The sequence below is a fragment of the Macrosteles quadrilineatus genome, unplaced genomic scaffold, assembly GCF_028750875.1.
Source record: "Macrosteles quadrilineatus isolate MER2022 unplaced genomic scaffold, UCM_ALF_1.0 Scaffold_4__1_contigs__length_99947679, whole genome shotgun sequence".
Lineage (NCBI taxonomy): Eukaryota > Metazoa > Arthropoda > Insecta > Hemiptera > Cicadellidae > Macrosteles > Macrosteles quadrilineatus.
The window spans coordinates 10,679,963-10,705,961 of NW_026542597.1; the positions used below are offsets into that span (position 1 = coordinate 10,679,963).

General features: G+C 33.9%; 1 protein-coding gene across 2 annotated transcripts; it reads left to right on the forward strand.

The window, feature by feature from the left end:
- Window positions 1-616: 616 nt before the first annotated feature.
- LOC128992689 (cytochrome b5-like) lies at window positions 617-24,390 on the forward strand. 2 transcript variants are annotated; one of them, XM_054416391.1, is made up of 5 exons: window positions 617-730; window positions 1,871-1,999; window positions 11,894-12,022; window positions 12,339-12,409; window positions 23,220-24,390. In XM_054416391.1, the coding sequence occupies exons 1-5, from the start codon at window positions 632-634 to the stop codon at window positions 23,317-23,319; spliced, it is 528 nt and encodes a 175-aa protein (XP_054272366.1). In that variant the 5' UTR covers window positions 617-631; the 3' UTR covers window positions 23,320-24,390. The 2 variants fall into 2 exon arrangements, with proteins under 2 accessions (XP_054272366.1, XP_054272367.1); XM_054416392.1 differs by lacking the exons at window positions 617-730; window positions 1,871-1,999 and adding an exon at window positions 4,836-5,345.
- The last annotated feature ends 1,609 nt before the right edge of the window (window positions 24,391-25,999 follow it).

Consider the following 25,999-nt stretch of genomic DNA (forward strand, 5'->3'; position numbering starts at 1 on the left):
TAATTTAGATTTTAAATTCAAAACTCCTTAATGGTCATGCACTTTGCTATAGAGTTATATGGTTTCTGTCCCGTTATTTTAATGGTACTTCAGAATCGTAATTAATTAGCAATAGGAACTACCTAGCGCCAATTATATCCAATTATATACCCTCACAAGCTTATAAAACGTTTGGGACAGTACTTAGATTTTGTAAATTCGGAGTTGTTGGTATGTCGTCCAGTTGTTTTGTGTTTTGTGCTAATGACTAGTTCTGCCTTGTCATTCAGTGCGCATACATCAGAAGCGGTTGACTCTGTTAACCAATAAACGATATTTACTATCCATGGTTCTGTTCAAGAATTAATTCTCTTAACGGAACATTTATAAAACTATTTTCTGTTTCAACACAAACACTTTAATTTCCTCTTACTGCAGGAGTGTCTAAACGACTGAAGTCTAAATTTACCGTAAACAACTGTGACGTTACCTTCTGCGGTATTTCAATTCGGAATTTCACAAGTACCGGCACATCTGGACCCGAACGTGAGTGTAATAGCACAGTGAAATAACACAGTGCGTTATTGAAAGAATAGGTAATATTTTTTAATTTGCAGCTTAGGCCTACATATTCTTTAATATTTGAGCAAAAATGTTTTCGTGGTCAGAAATCAAGAAACATAACAATGAAGAATCTTGCTGGGTCGTTATTCATGGTAACGTTCACGATCTAACCAACTTTTTAGAAGAGGTATGTTGTGTTTTTATCTATAAATAACATATTGTATGTTTAATTAAATAATACAGTAAATACATTACCGGTACCCCAAAATGTACAAACCTAAACAAATAGGTAAAAGAAATGTTGTATAATAAAGACTGGCTAGGGAAAACAAGGTTTACTTGTTAAATACTAAAATCATAAATTTGAATTTTGAACTTATCATTATAGCCTCGTCTATCTTAATGTATTTTCTCAAAACGTGGTTTTATTAATTACTTTTTTATCCCAATTTTGGGATAATTGACAATTTTTACCTTAAAGTGCTTAATTACGAAAACTCTTTCCTATGCATGTATAGGTACAAATAATTTCTTATCTACACTCCTCTTAATTGTTGGCTTTAGTCATTGAGTCAATAAACATTTGAAGTGACGAAAAAAATATTACACAAACTCGTTCATTCTTAAATGAGTTCACCACAGGGTGGGTTCGCGTTCTCCTTAAATATAAATTTATTCAATTAGAGTTATACTTCAATTGTAGTAATAAAATATCAGTCATATGCAAATCGAAGATGAATCGTGTGGTATTTAACTCAACAATTACATACTCATGTTGCGATTACGGATATACCTTACCTGCCGTAAATGAATTTAACTTCATAATGAATTTATTTTCCTTTTTTACATATTATTTACAATTTGTTTAGTCAATTAAAAGGAAAATCAAAGACAAGCACTGAAAAGTCCATAATTTTATCAGGTTTGATTAAATATCTGCTTTTTACATAGCTAAGACTTATTTATAATATACAAAATTTAGAACAAATTGAACAATGCTACATACAAAAGAGGAAATATAGGGCCTCCAAGGTTATGCCTGTTTGAAGGTTGCAGTTATATGTTTACTGTACATATTAGTTTAACTCTCCTGCAGATGTTAGTGAAGCAAAGAGAAAGTTGTCAATTATGGATCACTTTGCCTCAGGAAACTTCGTACTGTAGACTATTAGCTCAGGATTAGCTGGTCTACAGTGAATTCCCGCAACTATCGCCAAAAGAGACATGTTGTGTAATCGTTTCTTAAGTTGTTTGTAGAATATTACAGATGTCTGTATTCTAACGACTTACGGTTTTGACCATTGTTTCTTATTTGCTTTGCTTTCAGCATCCTGGTGGAAAAGACATTCTTCTGGGGTTGGCGGGTGGGGATGGCACTCAGTGTTTCGACGACATTGGCCATTCCGACGAAGCGAAGGCTCTTTGCAAACGGTTTCGCATTGGTTCATTGCAAGAGGTATTTATACTTCACTACGGATATGACTTCACGGAAATAATCGGGATCGTTATTGGTGAAACAAATAATTATGTTAAATAAGAGACCAAGCCTATAAACCTACTGGAATGTTATACCAAATGTTTACACAGGTAGATTGCAGCAGTATAAAACATATGGGCTAATTAATTAACAGCTGTGTCTAAGGAATATGTTGGCCTTTAGTCACTAACAAGACTAAGATCGTGTCACTAATCCTACACTAATCTCTATTTATACATGGCTTAAAATACCAACTTTGTATGGTCACCATTTCAGTGAAAAGTATTAAAACTATTAAGGAATAATACGTGTATGCTTGAAACAGTTAGCAAAACTTAAAGATACTACTACAACGATCAGATAGTTTATTCGTCATTCCATTTGAACATTGATACAACGACTTAACTAAACCTATCTATGTATATAAAATCCAATGTATGTATGTTTGTTTGTTTGTTTGTTTGTCCTTTATGGACTCCGAAACCGCTCAACAGATTGTAATGAAACTTTCAGGCATTATTAAGCATTATTCAAGGATGGTTTGTGTGAAGTTTGGTGCAGATCCGTCAAAAGGGCTCCGCCCCAGTGGCTCTGGAGTTTCCCATGTTAACCTTATGAGTACTCATATTTAAATGGAATTAAACAATCTTAACAGCTGGTTCAACTAAACAATTTGATTCTGTGATGTTCATAGCATTAAAAAGTTAATAGGTTTACCAACAGGGTGCAGCACTATATTTTTCTTAATTTATGACAAAAGCTTCTTAAAACGAACTTTAACCAGGACGTGATTGAGCCATGCGAACGAGCTCATCTTGAAAATGAACGAGCATTGACATCAAACCACATTAGGACAGGACGACGTCTGTCAGGCCAGCTACTAGCTAGTAACCTATAAAAGACACTAACATTAAATTTCGTTCCAATATAAGTTTCGTTTATAAATGTTTTCCGTTAGTTTGGGATAAATATTGCAGCGTGGCGTGAGCTTTACGTTTCAGTTGAAATGCCGAAGGATAAGTAATAGCCATCGTAATAGATTGAATATTGGATACTAAAGGTGATAGATTATAAATTGTCCATTCAGTTTTTTATTCTTTATTATCATACAAACTCCGATATAGATTCGTAATTTACGAATCAAATTTTCAGCAATTGAGCTATATTTATACTATATAGTTGATTAATATATATATCAATATAATCACGGGCTTAAGGGTGAGCGAACAATAAAATTATAAGATTTTTTATTTAAAAGGTTGGAGATACACTAGAGAAACAAATCTACACTGTTAAAAAAGATTTCAAATCATTGTTTATAATTTTAAGAGTGATTTTGATTTTTGAACCAGATTTGACCCAATTTGAAACCAGCCCTGTTCGAAGAAGAATTTGTATAGGGATGGCTATAGCCTCAAACAGGAGATACCATATTTTATCTTAATACTCTCCTAGGGCTCTGCCCTAACAGCTTATTAAGTCAAATGTTATTCTTCGAACAGCCATGAAAAGCCACCCAAAATTCTACCCAGCCTGGTACGGCGATCAAAAATTATTATTTTTTATCAATAGTTTTTTATTTTGATCAATAGTTTTTTATATTTGATCAATAGTATTTGATATTTGATTAATAGTTTTTGATTTTTGATCATAAGTTACCTGTACTAAGTAAAACGGGGCGAAAGCCCGCGGGGAACAGCTAGTTCATAAGGAATCTTAACAGCTATTTTTACTAAACAAGTAAGTTGACGTTTAATAGCATTAAAAGTTTATAAGGTCTCCAACAGGGTGGAGCACTATTATTATTAATTTGTTTTGAATTTATGACAACAGCTAATAATTCAAACCAAGCAGCGGCAAAAAGGTGTGATACCACTGACTCAGAACTGCCAAAAGGATTAATACCAGTTATATTTATGTTTTAAATTTAATAAATAACTAGCTGTTACCCACGGGCTCCACCCCGTTTTACTACATTAGTATTAATAAAACTATTGATTGGTTAAGTTAAGATGAAATAAACAAAACAGAATACAGTAATGGTAATACAGTACAAACAAATAATAACAGCTGAGGTATTTTTAACATTAGGTAAATGAAAAGTTCCCTTTGGAAAGCAATTACGACCTGAACCAGCACGATCGGCCCATGGGAACGGGGCTTTACGGGGGGTTTTATGGTGTAAAAATTGGGCTTTCTCACTTTTGACCCTCAAAACACAAAGTTTCCCGATTTCTTTTTAGACCTTTTTGAAGAGCTTAAAAAACAAATAATTTAGTATATCAAAGTATTTTTGTTCGATTATTAGTAACGGAGAAAATAAAAAAAATTGTAAATTTAAAATTCCCATGTTATTCTTATGGAGAATATTGTCAAATGTTGTAGTTTGCTTGTTTATGGATATATTTTGATCAAACTTGGCAAATTTATTTATTTTGTACTAAGCTATCAATATTTTACTCAAAAACACACTTTATTAGTTTCCTTGTAGCAGCAAACCTAGGTACTCGTTAAACCTAATGTTATTAAAATATATTTAACTTAAAATCAATTCAGACAAATGGAAATTCGCTTAGTCGGCAGGTTTGCTGCGGCGGGGATATTTTTGTTTTGTGACCGCAGCTGCAAAGTGCAAACCTGTATTTGCATTGTTGTGTGTATTCATTCGCAAAGCAACTAAAACCAAAGAACCAACCAATCACTGATCAGTCCTCCTGTCCTGTCTCCTGTCCCTGTCTGTCTGTAATCCGTACTGTTTCTTGTTTCTTTTCTATTGGTGTTCGGTGTTGAATACTCGACTCTGTCTGTCTGACCCTGACGTCTGTATACTGTATACATACACTATACAGTATACTGAACTGACTGCCGATTGAGACTGACTGACTGTAGTAGATAAAGAAAGACAAGCCATTAGTTAGTTTAGTAGTTCGGACTAAAAGTTGACGCGAAGAAAATTCGTAATTTAAATAACCTTCAACCTTGGGAGATTGAGATTAATCTTCTTGAATAGGACGTGGTTAGGGAAGTGATCAGTGTCGGTGTATAAAAATCTACAGTTTGTTATTTAACTGTTCATCGGTTCATTGATGCTATTTTAATCTGATTAACCTCGGAAATAGTTTATCAGACTTTCTCGTGACCATTTTAGATACCCTACCTGTTTCTTAGGACTTGATATTTATAGCGTAGACTTACTAGGCCTACAGATATGTCTACTGACAAAGTGTACACTTACGCAGAAATAAAAGCTGAAAGTGAAGATAAAAATTCAACCGTGATTGTAATTCACAACGTAGTTTACGACGTGACAGATTTTCTGAATGAGGTAAGCAAATTTAGCCTAACTGTCATTTGGCTAATATTTCCACTAGGCCTAGGTCTAAGCTAAATTTAAGTTAATATTTAAAGTTGGTCTAAGTTAAATAAGCTTAAGTTAGGCATGCTTATAACTTAACATTGATGTACCGTTTGTAACAGCTTCAATAGGTCTAACTTAAGTAGTGAAATTATACACCCAGATGTAGGCCTAGGCCTAATCCTTAATTCTTATGCCTACAGATAATTCCCTACTGTAAGTTTACTGGGCAAGTTAAGTTAGGCTAACCACTGAAATATTTTGGCTAATCACTGGTGCCTAGCTTGTATTTAACTTAAAAAACTTGTCCTTAAACTTATTGGTTATGGCTTCCCCTAGGCTTAAGTATCAGCGTGAAACTGGCAATAGATCAGCAATAACCCCTCCCACTTCTCCTACCGCCCCTCCGACGAATATACGTCACAGTTAGGCTCGTCACACACTGCGTCCGGTCTGGCTAATCCTGATCTGGTGTTTTCCAACGGATCCGGCAAATTTCCACACACTGCATCAGGCGTTTCAGTTACGGCGACCAGTAGGCTATATGCGTGGACAGCGGTACTGTGAGTTGAAGAAGTGTTTAACCAACAACACATAAGTTAGATAGTTTTAACAAAATTTCCCTAAAGCAATAACTGACAGTGACCGTGAAGAAGAGATCTTCGTAGTTGCAGCAGCTCTTGCTTTGGAAGAGGAAGAGCGTCGCGACAGAAGATGTTGTGGGCACATAGTATAAGCGTGAGTAAAATGAATTCAAAAGCAGCGGCTACACTTGCCCGGTTCGGTTCGGTCCGGCCCGAATTTGTGTTGGCTGGCTACACTTGTACGAATCGTTTCGGTCCGGTCCGGCCATAAGAGGTAGCTACACTTGTACGATATTGTGTACAATAAATTATCATGCTTTTAATAAATATAAAAAAAAACTGTAGCCTACATGTTAGGCCTACATGTTTAAATAGCTATTTTTATTTATCATCGTCAGAATTAAAAACAACACTGCTTGTTGCCAAAATAATGTCAGGTCTATTTTCACAACTGTAATTTGCTATAACACCTAACATGTAGTAGGTACTTGATACTTGTGTGCTGCGTCGTTGACCGACAATGTCGGATAGAAAGACTGCGTTATTATATACACGAGTGTACATGTTGCTCGAATTCGAGCAATTGCAAAGTATTACAGGAGTTATTTCAAAATGAATAACAGTCATATTTACAATGAGTTTAAAAGAGTCAACTCAAATATTACCGCGGTGTGTAACTCAGACCATGTTTATCTTCGTTATTGAAAAACCTAAAGCATTCCGTCCGGTTTTCTCCTTCTCAAAATGCCTCGCTGTACAGGCAACACAGGTCAATTGAGAACGAATAGTGGGCCAATTGACAACGCAAAGTCGTTTTGGGGTAGTGTTAGGGCGCATTTGTAACCTAATAGTTGAGATTGTCCAGGGTCAGGTGCTGACTGTGATAAGTTAAGCCTATTTTACGCGCCACTATGTGTAGCTGCGGTCGTTATCACGATTACACCTCCTGTCAGTCCTGGCTATGTTTCGTTGTCGTCGCGTCGGAGGCATTTAAAAGAAAAAAAAAACAAATTATAACTACACAAAACAACGATAAATGCACAAATTTAAGTTACAATCATGCCAACACGATCCGTCATAGCGACACAAAACAACGATAATTACACAAATTTAAGGTACAACCATACTAACGCGATCCGTCTTTAAGGTTATGTTTACACAAACTCAAATAGTAAATAAATATACTTAATGCGTTTCATTGAATTGAAAAATAAATAACAGCTATTAAATTATACAGCTGATCAAAATGTAAACAATTATGTTCTTCATAAGGATAACATGGGAACTTTCAAAGCCACTGGGGCAGAGCCCAAGGGACTTTTTCAAAAATGTAAGGCCAGTTTGCAAATCTACGCAACACGCTCTTTCCAATGAGACGGTCAATGGTTAAAATCGGTTAAGAAATGGCGGAGGAGTTCAACCGACAAAGTTTCATGTAGCGTATTAATTATATAGATTTAAGAATAAACACTACTATTTACATATAAAACTTAAACAGGCACTGTATAAATAAATGTTTGCACATCAAAATTATTATTGATTTTCCTTTTAAATGATCTATCTGAAATCAATTAGTTTACAAACATTTAATATTTGTATAGGTCTATCCATTTCAAACAATGAAGTAGCAGTATATATAATCATTCTAGATAAAACATACTCCCTTACTTAGTAGATTAGTCATCCTAATGGAACAGCTGAAGCCAATTTTAATGTTAGTTCTGTACGTCCAACTATAGGCCTAAGGGGTTATGTTTTGTTTACAATTTGTTTCTTGTTATTGCAGTCATTTAAAACCTCGTTTAACCTACCTAATAAAACAATATAATCATAAACAATAACTGGTCTCCTAAACCAAATAGTAAAGCACGAATCATGAAAATAACCCTAAAATAATAGAAACAAAATGTTGTCTACACTAGCGATCAGTGTGGACGTACATGAACTAGACGCAAAAAACAAGCTTCAAAATTTACAATGGGATGAGGAGTCTACTTGTGTTGCTTAGTCTATGATATAGGCTAATACATCAATACTTTACATATATAGGTATTCAATAATTTATTGGTTATATATTTTTAAAAGAACTTGACAAATTTGAAAAGGTATTTCAATTTAACAGTGTAGCCTATATTAACACAAAGATCTATTTTTCATTTTCTAAATTAGTTTGAAATGCGGCACGAGGAAACCACAAGACTTCGGAAATAGCCGAGTGCTCACAGAACCACGTCCGATCCTCATCCGAATTTTGGGAGTAGGTAGGTGGCTACACTTGTCCGATTCGGTCCGGTCCGCCCCAAATGCTTCTGCCAAATTTGGATGGATGCACCCTGGAGGATTATTCCGCGCCGAACCGGACCGTACCGGACCGAATAGGGTAAGTGTAGCCGCCTCCATTTAAAAACGTGAGGAAGCATTGTTCCGCATTTTGGAGGACTGGACCGAATCGGGCAAGTGTAGCCGCTGCTAGGGAGAATTTTATAGGTACCTTGATTGAGGACAACAAAAAGTTGATTGAGGACAAGAATCATAACAAAACCACGTCTGCTGCTACTGTCACGTCCGGTACAAGTAGAAGTTGTCGGCGCATGCGCGAGTTCTCCGGCGCCGGAAGCCTATCGCTTCTCATTTGAAATAATTTTACCGGACCCCACCTGACACACTGGACCGGATTCAGTGTGGAGACTTCCATTTCAATTAATGGTTTTCGAATTTACCTGATCCGGCATGCCTGATCCAATTTTACCGGACCGGACGCAGTGTGTGACAAGCCTTAAACGTCACAACAATGATGGCGTCACAAAGCAGACGACATAATCTGCAAAATATCAAGTGGCGGGAATTTTTTCTTTTAGCGAAACGGCCAAGATGGCGTTTGGCAGTTCCCGCCAAACCTTGAGCATATATGTAAAAACTGCATAAATTGCTGAATGTAAATGAATGAATGTTTCCTTGGAGTAAACAAAGTAAACGCTTGAAGCGTATTCTAGCACTATACCTTATAGTAAGTTATAATAATTGTGCTAGTTAGTTGAAATGTGTAAGAATATTACAGTTACCATAATATTCTATTGGTGGCCTATGTAGTACCCCTTACAACGATCTTATTGATTTCTTTTATAAGCAATGTTTATTACATTGTTATGAACTAGAAATAACATTATTTGTATATACCCTCTGTTCTTTGCAGTTGAGATATGCTACCGTTAATGGTGTTGGTGTGACCTCGGTTACATTTGAACCCAACTTACTAAATATCGTTTTCTTTTACTTATTTATAGGCTACATGTTAGTTAGCCTACTGCATAATAGACAATAGGCCTACCTAACACCATTTCTATAAAAGGATCATCATTTATCAGTTTTGTTGTAGGCTATTATTAAAAATTTCCTTAAGAAAATGGGAAATTAATATAAATTTCTATTGCTACCATCCCCTTGTCACGATTTTCTTTTTTTCTTTTGAAATATGTTTATTACATTGTTATGAACTAGAAATAACATAATTTGTATACCATTACTACTTTACATTTATGTCACCTTGAATGGCGTTGGTGTGACCTCGGTTCCATAAGAACCTAACTTACTAAAAATCTTTTTTTTTTGCTTATACATGTTAAATTAACTTGCACATTAACTACCAGCTGATTATAAAATGAAACTGTGCTAAATGTATGTGGCTATGTGAGTAAATGTAAGTTAGGACGTAAACTAAAGTGCAGCCCATTTGAATAAACCCTGATCGATTGTCTTGTTAGATGTGTAAACATTTGGTATTTCAACACCCCTAAGTTCTAAGCTAGTTTTTAAGTGCTTAAAGCTTATGACATTGAATTGTGAATAACTTATCTACTGAAATACGGTTATATTGATATAACTTACTGTTCTGCCCCTTTAAACCCTGTCGGTATTATTCTGGCGCTCACCCATTCGCATGTCAGATAGCCTAGTTTAAATTAAAGGTTTGAATAAACTGTGATGTTTGATCTCTTTCAAATACCATGAATTCAAAGGAGGATTCACCACATTTGAAGAAGTATTCCATTTCATTATCACTGCCGAGTGATCTGCGACGAAGTGTTAGACGACGCTGGCCTAGTCCCAGGTATTGAAGTTTACTGCTACGTTGTCGATGCAGGAGTGGCCTCTCGTCGGTTGTGTTGTGGTAATGAAAAGTCCATGGGACTTCAGGAGATAGATTAGGGAAGATCTCTCAGGATCTTCTCCAATGAGGTTAACATTAAAATCATCCATCAAAACTAAGTTTGAAACATTTTTCTCAAGGGAAGACAGACAGCTCTCCAATAAAATAAGTTTGTCCACAAAAAGAGTATGAAATATACCCACTTAATGATAAAAACAGATGACAGCATAGATAAAACATACTCCCTTAGTAAGATTTGTTATCCTTATAGAACAGCTGAAGCCAAATTTATTGTTAGTTCTGCACCTACGTCCAACTGTAGAGGTTGTGTTTTGTTTACAATTTGTTTTTTGTTATTTCAGTCATTTAAAACCTCATTTAACCAAATAAAACAATATAATCAACTGGTGTCCTAGTTATATAACCAAATAGTAATGACAAGTCATGAAAATAACCCTAAAATAATGGAAACTAAATTTCGTCTACCCCAGCGATCAGTGTGGACGTACATGAACTAGACCATTTTATTAAGGTCCCGGGCCTTGGTCTTACCGTGCCACCTACGGTAATATCGGTAGCTACTTCCCTATAGGGAAATTTGCTAAAAGATGCTTATATATATACAGTAGGCTATAACTGTAGGTTTGAATACTTAGTTTTCTGTAGTCAAATTAACAGGTAGGCCTATGTAAAGTTTAATTTTGTAAACAATTAACTTCTTGTTAAATGCTTCTATGTTTGAGTTACGAGGGATTTCTGGCATCACGACTTAAATACTTACTTAAACTTTCCACTATCTTAAACAGGCTATACTAGATACCCTACTGAATATTGTTAATTTTGAGCTTGACCCAAAGTAGTCTAGATTTATAATAGAACTAGACCTAAAACCTTACTTTGCTGGAATCAAACGAAAATGGAAAATATTTCATGACTTGTTATCTGTCCAGTTTATAACTACAGAGTTACAATTAATTTTGATGTAGGCTATGAATGATTACTACCCATTAAACAAAGTGTTATGGAAGTGTACACAAATAAAATGGATGTTCAAAACACTAACAGGACAAATATATCAGTTCTGTAGCATCGTAAAAATCTATTCACAACTCCCACTTGGTGTATTTGAAAATTAAATTCAGATGTAACCTATGTTTATCAAATGTCCAGCACTTACAGTAGATGGGAACATTCAATCAAAATAAAGTATATATCTTGTTAACAGTTTAATTCAGTTTTATACAATTTTATGAATAGCAAACTTCAGTTCTTCATAGTTAAAATTTTTGATATACAGTAATAATGTTTTGGACTTAATTTTGTATTTTTAATTATGTTTACGTAATCTTCTTAGTTTTCATTTACTTGTTTGATTCTCAATAGATACTTAACACGTTAAGATAAATAAAAATATAATAATATATAGGGCTAATTAATAAAATTGATTAAGTAGGTTGGCAAAAAATTCCAAGATGTAAGTAGGTCGTCAGATCAAAAGGTTTGGGAACCGCTGGGCTAAATAATGAAGGCCCACCATTGTACTGTTTTGTCAATTTTCTAACTTAATTGGTGCAACACTGGTATGACAAAAGTGTCTTTTCAAGTTTTATATGCTAATTTTCCGACCTTGGAAATTTAAACCAATCTTCGCTTTAGGCTGTGATGATGTAATGAAGTAACTTAGTACTGCTATTACTACTAATATATTCTACTAATATATATACCATAATTATCTGGATCAAGCTCATGCAAGTTTTGAGATATCTTACATGATATGATGGTTTCAGCATCCGGGTGGAGAGGAGGTGCTATTGGAGCAGTTGGGAAAAGATGCAACGGAAGCATTTGAAGATGTCGGCCACTCTACAGACGCAAGAGATATGATGAAAAAATACAAAATTGGGGAACTTGCAGAGGTAAGATGAATCGTAATATTCTAATTCAACCGTTTAAAACCAAATCCCCTCAGCAGTCCTAAGTATTTGATAAGAAACTGGCTTTTACTTTAAACTGTGAGAACAGATAAAAGGACATAGTTAATTTAGAGAAGCAAAGTATGCAATCTGCATTACTGATTACTAAACTATTTGCTAGAACAGTCAGACACTTGGAGCACAACATTCCCTTCAATTGTAATCAAATGCATTTTTGCCTAGGCTACCTTAACATTTTTTTATATTTTCTATTTAGGCCTAATTCTGATTTTAAAACTGACATAAAGTGATTTTTCAGTCTGAGAGGTCAAAAAAAGAAGAAAAGAAAGCCACCACCGTACCAAAGACTGATGCTGGAGATGGTGACAGGTCAGTTAAATAAAATATTTTATATAGTAACAATCATTTTATAGTTGTTGTGTTTGATTTCGTTTTATTATTATATTTTAATGAGTCAAGTACTAATCTAAATAATAACAATAAGGTGACATGACTAACGGTTCTGTTATGAATATAATGAAGTGTTGATTGCTGTCGGCTGTTTGATTGCTTATGATTGCTTACTTGTACAGACCCTGCCGCTGGTGCATGCTATTGTAACGGACACAGCGGTATGTTGTTCAAAATTATCACAAAGGTGTCGGGCTTCAGGCTATTCTCGCTTTTATCTACAACTTGCCTAAATTGGTTTATCTGTCTCAATAATATTCCAGAAATCATGATAGAAATACTTGCAAGAAATATTTATTATTTAGATGATGCTATCTGCTAGTGAAACAATGTAAATCAAGTTGAAAATATATTCTCAAGCCACCAAATTTTACAGCCATGTTTCTCATAAGCACTTTGACTAAATGTTGAAAGATTGACCCCTGATGTAAAAAATCTGTAATATTATTAGTTGGTTACCAAATTCTGTGCATAACAATTTGCAATTTTTTGGGATCAAATAGAATTTATATCTTGAAAACCACGCTCCATGGTTACATTTTCTTTAATATACTTCTTTCTGCTATGTCATTTATACCATTCTACGGACGTAGTTTGTTTTTGCATCCAAAGTTGTTCCAACTATAGTTTAAAACACGTTCTGAATGTAGATATTTTTGCCATGTTAATTTTCACCTCGTCTCTTAGAGATGGAAATACGCTTTGTCATGCACGAGTGTTTATCTGTGGCTACTGATCGGATCTGCAAGTCATTGCTGTAGTTCACCACACAAAACAGCTGTGCACCTTATCAAACCTTGCTCTTATCAGTTTGTTTGTAGAGTACTCTGCCAGGGAAATAACTATAGTTGGAAACCACTTTATAAAGTTTATATAAAAATTTACCTAAGTTTAGTACTAAGGCAATATAACACACTTAAATTGCAAAAAATATCAAAATAGCAGTATCAAAGCTATTTCCATAAAATCAGAAAGAAGTAAAATGATCATCTTAAAGTAGATTTTAAATTTGGTTAATGGTGGTATATTAATTTAGTGTAGTATGAGATCGATAAGGTTAATTCATTGTTTACCGTAGTCAATCACATTAATTGGTCTAATGAAAAATTATGTCCACTGTAAATAATAAGAGCTCCTCTATGTATTAAAGTAAGGTTTTTTTTTCTTTTGAAATAGGCCTACAATTGTATTTACATTTTGCAAACCAAAAACAGAATCCCCATGAGTAATATACTTATTTCTGAGCAATGTATTGACATAACTGTCTCTGCTTGGATTTATTTTACGGCTCAAGTGACAAAACAAATTTAATTTGATACTTGTATGAGATTTAAGCAAATTAATTGTGGGACCGGTTTGATTCCAGGTGTATCATCAACAGTTTTAGAGGCTTTTCATTAAAGCGATTTTAATTCTCTTCTACAAAGTCCCAATTGCGTATGCTCTAACAAAATAATTTGATCTACTTAACGTAAAAGGATTCTATTTTTTTATAACAGCCCAAAATAGTAACTCAAAAATTACTATTGCATTAATTGATGCAGGTTTAGTGACTTAGTTTTAAAGTAAAAATTAAAAGCTCAATGTTTTTTTTTAATAGTTTTGGATGTTCATGTTGAAAGGTTTTTTATTCTAAAGGCATTGGCTGTTACGTTTACTTGATTGGTTCATCATTGTGGAATCCACAGTGGGTTGAGGCCACCAAGATTAGCTTAGAAGTCAAGGTCAAGGCTCTCAGCATTAGTCAGCACATTTTGGTGGCCTTGCCTCTGGTATCCTTAGTTGTTATTAGGGTTTAATAGTAGTAATGTGATCCTACCAACATGACTTGCACTTCTTTACAATAATTGCTATTCGAGGTCGTCCAGTGGTCGAAAACTCGATTGAAAATATACAATATACAGACTTCTTTATTTTCACCCCACACTGTAAATAAAACGTGTTTGGGATTTATTTAATTTATTTTGACTTTCTGTTTATATTTCGTTGTTATTTTGTCGCCAGCATGGCAATCCATTAGGCCCTTGTAAGTTTTTTAACATTTTAAATTATTATTTTTTCTTATGTTTGAGCCCATTGTCATTTATAAAGGGATTCTATTCTGCACATCCACAGGAAAATATCTTTATAACAGTATGCGTGGATTTAATCTGGGATTCACACAAGCTGAGAAAAAAGGTTTTTAAGAAACATGCTTGCCTATTAATACTGTATATAGATATGATAAATCATATGTTTTACTTGTAAATATAATTTTCTTACAGTCACCCGACAAAGTTGGCCTCCTTGTACTGTTAGTACAGAAAGCTGCTAATTTCTGCATATTTATACTTTGTCGTAGGGTTTATACTTTGGCGCACATCAGGATTCCAACGAAACAACACAAAACAGCGTGGTTTTATTATGCACGTAATCCGTGTACGCTTGGAAATAGGTTGGCAACACTTAAAGATAATAATACTATGAGCAGCTGATTGACTATTATAACTACGATTTAACCTGTCATTTCGTGTTCATAGTTTCGGTATTTCAGAACTTTCTGGACTTTTATTTTAAACGTTTTTAAAACATTCCTACGATCTTAACAAACAAGAAAATACCTTTAAAGCATTTTTTTTTTTTTTTTTGGCGTCGAAACCACTTCAAATTACAAAAACATACGGAACTATATTCTCAAGTCCCGGAGCACATTTCTTGCCGAGACGGACCGGGTACTACTTTCTCTAGGGCACCTATTTGTGTTGCCAGCTGAACCTAAAAACGTGTTGTATAATGTTTGAAAGACTAATTATTTATATGCTTTATAGTGACTGTAGGAAAAATAAAATGTGTAACACGAGTGCAAAAGGCCTTTGCTGCACTCGAGATCATTCCGCAGTAAACAGCAAACAGTGAAACAGTAAACAGTGCTCTCGTGTGCAGCAAAGTGCCACTTTGCCCACTATAGTTATACAAATAACTATTTTATGTGTGTTTTATAAGATGTTTCATGCCAATTTTATTATTTCAGAGTAACAGTTAAAATTCCAGTTCAACTGTTTATTTTTAATTTTTAATAAGGTTTTTAATCTTTGCTGTGTTTTGAAACGTTTTGCGAAGTGATGTTTCATTTAAAATAACTTATTCAGAACAATGTCATAAACATAAACGCATAGCTTACACAAAAATGTAAATTTTATAAACTTAATTACGAATTGAGAATATTTTACTATTGGTATTTTCAATCAGTATGTGCCAAAACATTTTATTTTCATGGTAAAACGTTTAACAAGAACGATAAACTCTCTCTAGTTTTTAAATCGTTAAGTGTTAACTTTTTATAAATTACTCAACTTTACCTTAAAGTTCAAATCTCTTGCCATTTACTCAATGTGCTTTAATAAACGAAACATTCCCACTATTTATATTTGTGACTATTTTATATTAACCTCAGTAAAAAAATATTCAATACAATTTAAAAGTAGACTTTTGACATTTACTTACATAGCCTAACATTTTATTTGGGGGTAATATTCAAAACTGCTATGTTTTATCAAAATAACTTTTTGATAAAATGTGATAAGAAAGTATATGTTTTCTGTAGTCAATTTTTTTTATAAAAAGTACAATGTTACTTTTTTTATTCTATAAACTAGTATACACATAATGATTGAATTACATCACTGTTCACAACATAACTGCAAGGTTTACTATTCTGATAAAATTTTATAGAAAACAATTTAGTTATCTTCTGAACAAAAAACATCAATGAACTCTATCCTCTACGAATGATAACATTGGTTGTTCCATTACATGTAGCCTTGGAGGTCATTTTAGCAATTCACTTGGACACGTGTTCAATGTGACTAAGAAAATTGTTTTAAAACTATTTTATAAATCGATAAAATGTATCAAATTAATTAGGGTATACACATACAAGTTTATAGATTATCATAGTATTTTCTGAAAATATTGTTGTAATAAGTAGTTACTACTTAGCTCAAAAAGCTTGATGTTTTAATACATGCTATATCCATCTTGAAGTGTTCAAGCTGTTCAAGATTGATCGAGCTTAAGATAACTCATTGCCAACTTATAACTACATTACATTCAATCATAAATTTATTATTTTTTCTGATTTGATTTTCACACAACGGTATTGGAAACATCTAATATTGCTACAAACTCAAAATTGCCTTGTTATGAAATTTGTGTTAAATTTTGCAATAAAAGTTATTTCAGAATGTATACCTCCTATCCACCGTTCAGTTTTATCCACCTATTCAATCTCTTGTTCAAATTAAAATTACATTGAAACTTTGAACAAACGCCACCTTCTTAAAAGAAATAAAACCTAAATAAGTATGACATGTAATGTTTTCTAGCTAAAAATATTCAGACTGGTAACCATTCCAAATAATATAAAAAAAGGAAATAAAAAAACCTAGATAGATACTGTATTTGGAACAGACATTGATTACTAACAAATGTTTGCAATCACAAACATGGATGCATTGCTTGTACAAACTTGCCCCACTGCTCACTTGTCAATCGGACTGCTGTTGACCGTAATATTAATTCAACACCAATGTGCATTGTTTTGATCCCTTTGTTTGGAAATGTGCTCCCACCGCGATGTGGCCCAAATATTCAGAATGTGTTTGCTCTACAAAATATGCTTTGACATAAACAGTATGTGGAGTCTGAGACAGTTTAATTTAATTGATTGATAAATACTGTGTTTTCTATTTTACAATTTAATTAATACTTACTGAGGGTGGATATAGTCACCTTCACAAGAGATGACATACTATGTTGCATAGTGAAAAATCATTACCATTTTACAATTTATTTTAAATAGGTAATAACATTTAAATCCCATTAGTCACGCCTCGCCAAATACACCACTCAAAATGAGGAAATATAATTATGATTATAAGTAGAACTAATTTCTTGTGTTTTTAAAATAGCTTTTACAAAAAATTATAATTGGTTTACTTATCAATTAAAAAGGCAGTATTTTTCAGGTCTAAAACAGGGTGTCCACATTCTGGAAAGTCAGGGATAGTCATGGAAAGTCATGGAAAAAAATTTTGGTCATTGAAAGTCAGGGAAATAGGCAAGAAGTCATGGAAAGTCATGGAAATTTCCAATTATGGATGGATTTGAGGGGACCATTCAATGCTCTAGTCAGCCGTAACACGGACTGTTGTAACATTTTTCAAGATTTATTCTCAAATGTTCGACAATTCAATTTATTACAGTTGTATTATTTTACGAGTTTTCGGTTTGTTTTAGTTCATTGTTGTACCTATTGTACTCCATTGTTATCTGTTATTACATATATCAGTATTTTCTGCAAAATAACATGTCCAGGCAGTATTATTTGTGTGTGTATGTTATATTATAATTTGCGTGTAAAGTTCGTGAGTCATGGAAATCAATGGTAAATGGTCATGGATAGTCATGGAAAGTCATGGAAATTAATGACAAATTTTTTGTGGACACCCTGTAAAAGGTCCAATATTGGTTTAATTAATGGATTAGTAAAGGTAGTAAAGCCTTGCTCGGTTAATTGGGTGTATTGGTTTATTAGGTTTTTGAACAAAATAATATTACTAGTTTCAAATGCTTGTGACAAAGATTTTTTGCTTATGCCCTATAATTGAGATTATGTCTCTTTTTTCGTTGGTTTTTAGCATAATAGTTTTATGCCAATTAAAACCCCCAGATGTAATTAATTTTTACTTTGAATATTGTTATAATGATATGATCAAATCTATTTCTGCTCTTGTAATTCTCTGATCTATAACCCCTTTAAGTCCAGTGCTAAGACTTTTATGTTTCTGAAAGACATGCTTGTAGGTGAGGTGTTATTCATTTATGAATATTATTGTGGGCTTCACTCATTTTTTTTCTGTGATGTCCAGGACTCGCCAAAACACATATAAACACACATATACGCAATACACGTAATCGTCCTTGGCATCAAATGTCTGACGTTTCGTGGAACTTACTAGAAACGTTCCGCTTCCTCAGGGTTGGAAAAAACTATCTTTTTCCCCGCACGTGGGTCGAACGCCTAATCACAACTTAGTGGTTAGGCGTTCGACCCACGTGCAGGGGAAAAATAGTATTTTCCAACCCTGATTTTGATGCCATGGACGATTTCAAAGTCTTGTGTAGCCTATTTTTATGTGTTTTGATGAGTCCCGGACATCACAGACAAAAAAAAGGTGAGTGAAGCCCACAATAATACTCATAAACTGAGACTTTTAGTCACCAAATTCGGTTTTAGCGAATTTCCCTATAGGGAAGTAGCTATTACCGTAGGTCTCATGGTAAGACCTAGACCCGGGACCGATTTACTTTTTCATTTTGATGTCCCCAGAGGCCAAAAACACCATTCGTTCAAATTTTTATATATCTATATATAGAGATATATATATATATATAGATATATATATATATATATATGTGTCCATCCGCACGATAACTTGAGTAATTTTTGTCCGATTTTGATAAAATTTGGTTTGAAGGTGTAAGGCAGGATAAACTCGAACGAGTTCGCGAACCAGCATGATCGGACTATGGGAACGGGGGTTTACGGGGGTTTTTATGGGGTAAAAATAGGTTTTTCCCATTTTTTACCAAAAACAAATAAAATTTTGCAAAATCTTTTCAAACCATTTTGTAGAGCTTAAAAAAACAAATAATTTAGTATATTGAAGTGTTACTATGCGCCTAATGGTTACGGAGAAAATTCCAAAAAAATGTAAATTTTAAATTCCCATGTTATTCTTATGGAGAATAAGTAAACTGTTGTAGTTTGCTTGTTTATGAACATATTTTGATCAAATTTGGAAAATGTTTTTGTTTCTTACTAACTATTAACATTTTACAAAAAAAGTTTTACCCTCCCTGATGCAGCAAACCTAAGTACCTGTTAAAATAATTCTATTTAAATAGGAAATAAATGTTAAATTTTTAAGTAGACATTTTAGTGTAAATCCAATCAGACATATGGAAATTCGCTTAGTCTGCAGGTTTGCTGCGGCGGGGGTATTTTTTTCAACATCATTCACAGTGTCCTGTGAAAGGCCTACTGGTCCACCAATGAATTTGTTAGCTCCAAAATGATCTATTCCTAAGATTACAACCTTATTCTTACCCTAGTTTTTAAACACATTAAGTTAGAACAGGCACAAAAAGTGCTTGCGTTCACATGGTAAACTTAAAGCGTGAGCTTGTGCCGCCAACACAATAGGCTTGCCTTACATAACCTTATTGTCCATGAAAAATATCTAGAAAACTTTATAAATTGTTTGTTTTTTTAGTCTAGTGTGTTAAAATTTGTTGTATATTTAACCATTTCTGCCCATTATTAATATTAAGTAGGCTCTCACATTATTATTTTTGAATAATCACAGTTCATATGACAAAAATAAAATGGAAGCAAAATGGACAAATGAATGTCAATCAAATTTTCAAGGTCAAGCTATCCTGTACTGACAATCGTCTGCTCCTTAGGCCTCTACACATGACACATCTGTCTGCTGTGCGCTTGCTATGTGACAACATTTTGTCATTGGGTGTTTGGTAATCATGACAACTTAGGTAGCCTGTGATTGGGTGATTAGTAACCATGGCAACTAGTTGAATTGGTGGATGAAGAGAAACTCATGAAAGAATAGAAGAACAAAGACAAAGAATAAGCGATGTTTTTATGTCGTTGTTATCTTTATCGGTATAATTTACGACTTGTTATCATCTATAAGTATATATTATAGTATGTATATATTACAGACAGACAAACAAACAGACATTTCTATAGGATTAAAAAGAAAGTAGTTGAGGTGCTATAACTTGTCTGTAGCATTACTTTTATTCAACCTCACTTTTTTAAGCTGTCTAGGGTCTGTTGCTCACTTTACTTGAGTTCATCTCAAATCTAAGGTCTGTCTGTAAGCTCAAATTATAAAGTTTTGAAGCATCTAATGGTTTTTCTTCCATTGCTTTGAATGATGAATCTTGTTGTATCTCATGAAGACACCTTTTCATCTTGATATAGATGCATTTTTACTTTCTCCCCCTATACCATAGTATATGGAGAAAGTATTGTTTTCGTCAATATTTTCGAGTTTGAGTTTTGAGTGGATATATTCGTTTTGGGTCCCCCTGGACCCAAAAATATGGTTTTCGAAGTGATGTCTGTGTGTGTGTGTGTGTGTGTCTGTGTGTCTGGATGTGTACAGAGCTAGGGACTACACCTGTGGTCCGATTTCGATGAAATTTGGTATGTAGGTTTTAACCCATGGTATCTCCAGGCGTTTTTTTCATTTTTTTGAAATTTTAATTTTTAATGGGGATTTTCCCATAAAAACCCATAAAAAACCGGAAAAATCGGATTTTCTCAAAAATGGCCCGAATGATTTTGATAAAAATTTAGTATGTTGTAGCGCTTTAAATTCTGAACAAAATGGTACAAATCCCATTTCTGTAATAATTACGGTTCAAAAGTTATGGTAAATTATGTTATTTTCCCATAAAAACCCCATAAAATAACAGAAAAATCGGATTTCCCAAAAATGGCCAGAACGATTTTGATAACAATTTAGTATTTTATAGTCCTGTTGTAAAATGTTGTAAAATTGTAAAAATCCCATTTCCGTATATTTACTCTCACCGCTTACACATGATAAAGGTTGTTGACAAACGTATGGGAGAAAGTATGTGTCAGAATGCTGATACCGTTTATTTTAAGCTGTCTAGGGTTACTCGCTTTACTTGAGTTCATCTCAAATCTAAGGTCTGTCTATAAGGTCGAAAAATAAAGTTTTGATACATTTAATGGGTTTTCTTCCATTGCTTTGAATTATGAATCTTGTTGTATCTCATGAAGACACCTTTTCATCTTGATATAGGTGCTTTTTTTTTATTGACTTGAACTAGCTCAAGTACCCGTGCCCGAACAAACAATGAAGTTATGAATTGTAAAATAAGTAAATTAATTTATTATAGGTTATGGTTTTGTTGATCTCTGATAGGTGAGAAACAAGTTTGTAGTTTCCTGACTTTGTTTTATTGTATCTCAATCTGCATTCTAAGTAGTGCTTTAACAAGTTATATTTACCACATCTTTTAACTCATGACTACCTTAGTAAACTAAATAATTTCAATAACTATAGACTTTTTACTTAAGTTTCAAAATGAATTTTGACTTGTCAGTTTATTATGTCATTGGATTATCAATTACCATTTCATCAATGGAAATCCATCGTACTAGAAAAAAAATATCAGACAATAAATGCTTATGTAACGATAAAACATCATCTTCGTTTCCACAAGCATCTAAATCTTTTCCGGTTTCTGTCAAAATATGTTCCATTAAACACGTTCTGTTATGTGTTGTCAATTATTTTGAACACATTTTCTGTTCAGTGTCTGTCACTTAATAGCATAACATCACAAACAGTTGATTTCTATATACACATGTTGTATTGCATTCAAATCTGTTTCATTAAAAACATGCAACAACACAATATTGATTCGGTTTAGTTAAAATTATAATTAATATTGATAATCAGTTAAGGGTTGAACATGGTTTCTTCACTAAGTGTGATTTCATCTTAAACTCGATAAACTTAAGCACATTTTTTTAAACTTTTAACATGACGTCATGAGTGATATCGATCAGATTTTGATGAAATTTAGTACAAACGTGTGTTGTTTATTCGAACGAGCCCGCAAACCAGGATGATCGGACTATAATAATACAGTTTAAAAATCTGATAAATTAAATATAGTATGCAGGATTTGTGCATGGAGGTATTATTTGTAAAGGTTTAACCAGAGAGAGGTTATTTTAGGTCTAGAGGTGTTTTTCATTTCACTAACAACAATTTTAACCAAATAGAAGAATTTTTATGTAAATTGTTGAGTTGTTTGATTTTTGAAACAGTTAAGAATTTATCTTGCTTGGAATCCAACCAGTGACCTAAGATTTGAACCAACTATGTAACCTACTTAGCTAGTAACCCTTGTTTAGCCCCATCATTTCACCAGAAAGTAACTATTTTTGTAAATCACCCAAACAGGGACGGGTGGTGTAGTCCTGTAATCCAGCTACTTGGAGGTTACGAATTGTGGATATTTATAGGCATGCACTGTGGATGCGATACTCCCTGGTGTGGATTAACATCCGCACGAGTGAGTACTACGACTATCCGCAGTACTATCCTGATAATTAGACCAATTCGTATATACCAAGGCAAAAATGTGGTTTGGATTCCACTATAAACTGTAGGTCCCTTAGTTGCCATTAGCTGTATGAGTATGGGTTATTAATTAACAGCTGTGTCTAAGGAATATGTCGGCCTTACCGACATAAAACAACGTCACGAGAAACTACGACATCACTTTTCTCTGGAACATAGATTCGATATCGTTCTTCGCCATCGTATCCAACCAGGTAACCAACCACAGCTTTCTTGTCCATTTTTCGCCTCCTCTGAACAGGAACATGGACGTATCACTTTGAGCTGGGTGATTGTTTAGGTCACTAACAGGACTACAAGATCACGCCACTCATCCTACACTCATCTCCATTCATACTTGGCTTAAAATACCTACTTTGTATGGTCGCCATTTCATAAAAGGTATAAAAGTATAAGTACGAGTATGTTATTAACAAGCCTTTATTAGCCTTTATGTGTTTATGTTATTAACAAATAATTTCTTCTTATTACAGTTCCTGGAAGTCTTGGCTGCTGCCCATCGCCATTGGATTGTTAGCAACTGTTGCGTACAGATTCTTCTTTCTAAGCCAAGATGACAGTGGGAAACCTTAAGTCATTATTTCACTCCAAACCCATCTTTGTAATATTTGTACACATACAAAAACAATTACTATGTTATTTTCAGTTACTGCATTTATTTTAGCCTTGTCAACGGTCTACCAACATACCAGTAACTTCAATGCTTACATTCTATTTACATTATTTTTGGTGAATATCTAACTCAGAATAATTTGTTTTATTAATACCTTATTTAGTCTCTTTTTTTTTGCTTCTATGCTAAGCTATCATATTTTATCATTAATTCTTGCACATATAAGAAAATTATTAACCTACTGCAAGTGCTGATGATCAAAAATGGAGCTTAAATGTATCTGCAGGAATTCTCTTAAGGACAACTATTGATTCTTTAGTATAACAAGATTAAAAATCATACTGACATAACCAAACATATCCTAATAAGAATAAATATTCTCACTTGTTTGTATTCTCCGTGTGTAATGCAATACTAAAAATTACTCATTGTACCCTTGTAAGAAACAACATGTAGTGTTAAACAGATGATTTTGGAAGTTATATTGGTACTATAGTTAAGCTGTTTATCTTGAGTAATATGAATCTGCAAGTTATTTTTGTTAATGCACAAATGTTTTACGTGTGCTTGACTTGATTAGGTTTAAATATGTTGAACATTAAATGCTCAGTTAATTGTTATGAAACTAATTAGGTTGTGCTACAAATAATACACATTCCTAGTATACTAAATCTTCTAATAAATGTTAATAAGTTTGCATGAATATTTACATTTGTGTGAGGGATGTGGTGAATAAAAGAAAACGCTTTCGAGAACTTTGTAAATTATCTCTATTTCTTCTGTCCAAAGAGTGAAGTGCTAAGAATCGTGGGCTTTTATATTTTGCGATGCCCAAATTTGCCAGGTGGTGAGGTTTTTGATATAGGAGTTTTATAGATATGGGTCCATTTAGATTAGTTATATACAATCACAGCGGGGATTAAATCATAAGACTTGATATTTTCTCTAAATTTAAGATGCTATATATAGTAAATGTATATCCTTATATCTGTTGTAATATTGTTATAGAGAATAAAGTTTTTGAGATTTAACACTGCTGCGAAAAGTATTGATTTTTCCTTTATCTATTTAGTGATAATTGTTTAGTTAGTAAAAAAAACTAGTGTACCTGTTGAAATCGAGCAATTGTCAAGAACCAGTATTATACAGAAGTTATTTTAAAACTACAGTCATAACAGTCATAATTTTCGATGAGTTTAAAAGACCCGACTAAATATGCTATGTAACTAATTGAAATTAGCTGTTTAATAGCGCTTTGAAATAATAAACGCTTCTTGTAATAGTATATTTCGTACCTAGGGCCGAAAATGGGGTTTTGCCGGCACGAGATAGCTTTTAAGTTCGAGACGAAGTTGAGAACTTAAATCGATCGAGAGCTGCAAAACCATTTCTGTCCGTGGTACGAACGCTATTTTTCACCACCACTTTTACTTGGTTTCGTACAATTTGTCCGCCACGTTTTAAAAAGATCACATGAGGAGTGGACGGTAGCTACGTGTGGCCAGGTAGTGGACATAGCTCGTGGCCGTGGCCCTGCTGTGTGACTGGTCTCGTATGATAAGCAGGGGAGCGATATTTTGAAAGGTAGCTAGCGTCATAGACAAATAGAATTAAATATAGATTGTCAGCTGTGCTGCGGTTACCATAGGTTCTGGCGCACACCGCTGGGAGCGCCATGTAGTTACCCAGCGGTGTGCGCCAGAACCTGAGATGGAGACCCCACTTAGGTGTGTATTTTAATCCAAATAATGAGTGAAGGATGTGAAGCTTTGTTCCTAAGATCAGCTGTTTCCAGTAACAGCTGGGGCCAGTTAAGAACCATCAAAAAGCTACTGACTTTTCATGATCATTTTAGGTGCAAACAACTTGAGCCTGATAACGGACGTAAACCGGTTTAGAGATAATATTTCCTTTCAGCTTCCCACAGAAGATAACAACGTGTCTACCACAACTTCCTCTGATGTCGAATAACTCCTGCCTCCTGAGTCTTCAAGTTTAGATCTTACAAAAATTGCAAACTAAAATGTGCAAATTTAAACTTGCTTTCCATTAATTTCAAACCATACTTTTACTTTCTCATTAATTTAAGTACCTCAGGCCTAGTGTATTGTAAACATAGAAAAATCTGTTTTTACCTCATCTCCAGATCTATTCAATCTATTGTATTCAAATTGGCCATGGTATTCATTATGAAACTTGTTGGTATGCAACGGTCATGCATGGATTCCCTCACTCACCACTTTATGCATAGGAGCTTTATGACTCACGGTGTTCTGAAAAGAAAGTTTACAACTACTTTGACAATAGCTCCAGCCCTAGACCCAAATTGATTGGTAGACCATATTGCCAGCTTATATACTACATTGGATTACTGTCTCGTTCCCCTTTTACCTAACAAAACAATCTCTTGAGGTATCATTGAAAAAAGTTGACATCATACACGACATCTAACTTATTCAAACAGGAAGGTGTCTTGTTTAAATTATTCTTAAAAGACGACTCCTCTTCTTAATTTATATTGCCCTAGGAACACCATAAAAAAAGTCAATTAAAAGCATCAACTAGAAGAGTAACTTAACTATCCGTCATTCTCATCTAATCTCAATGCCACCTAGCTGCGTATTTGAGCCCAAATATGAG

What these genes read in the sequence shown, in the direction of transcription:
- LOC128992689 (XM_054416391.1), top strand. Translation starts at nt 632, where the DNA reads ATGTTTTCGTGGTCAGAAATCAAGAAACATAACAATGAAGAATCTTGC. An exon ending in AAATTGGGGAACTTGCAGAG is followed by an intron (nt 12,023 to 12,338) that starts GTAAGATGAATC and finishes GTGATTTTTCAG; the next exon opens with TCTGAGAGGTCAAAAAAAGA. An exon ending in GATGCTGGAGATGGTGACAG is followed by an intron (nt 12,410 to 23,219) that starts GTCAGTTAAATA and finishes TTCTTATTACAG; the next exon opens with TTCCTGGAAGTCTTGGCTGC.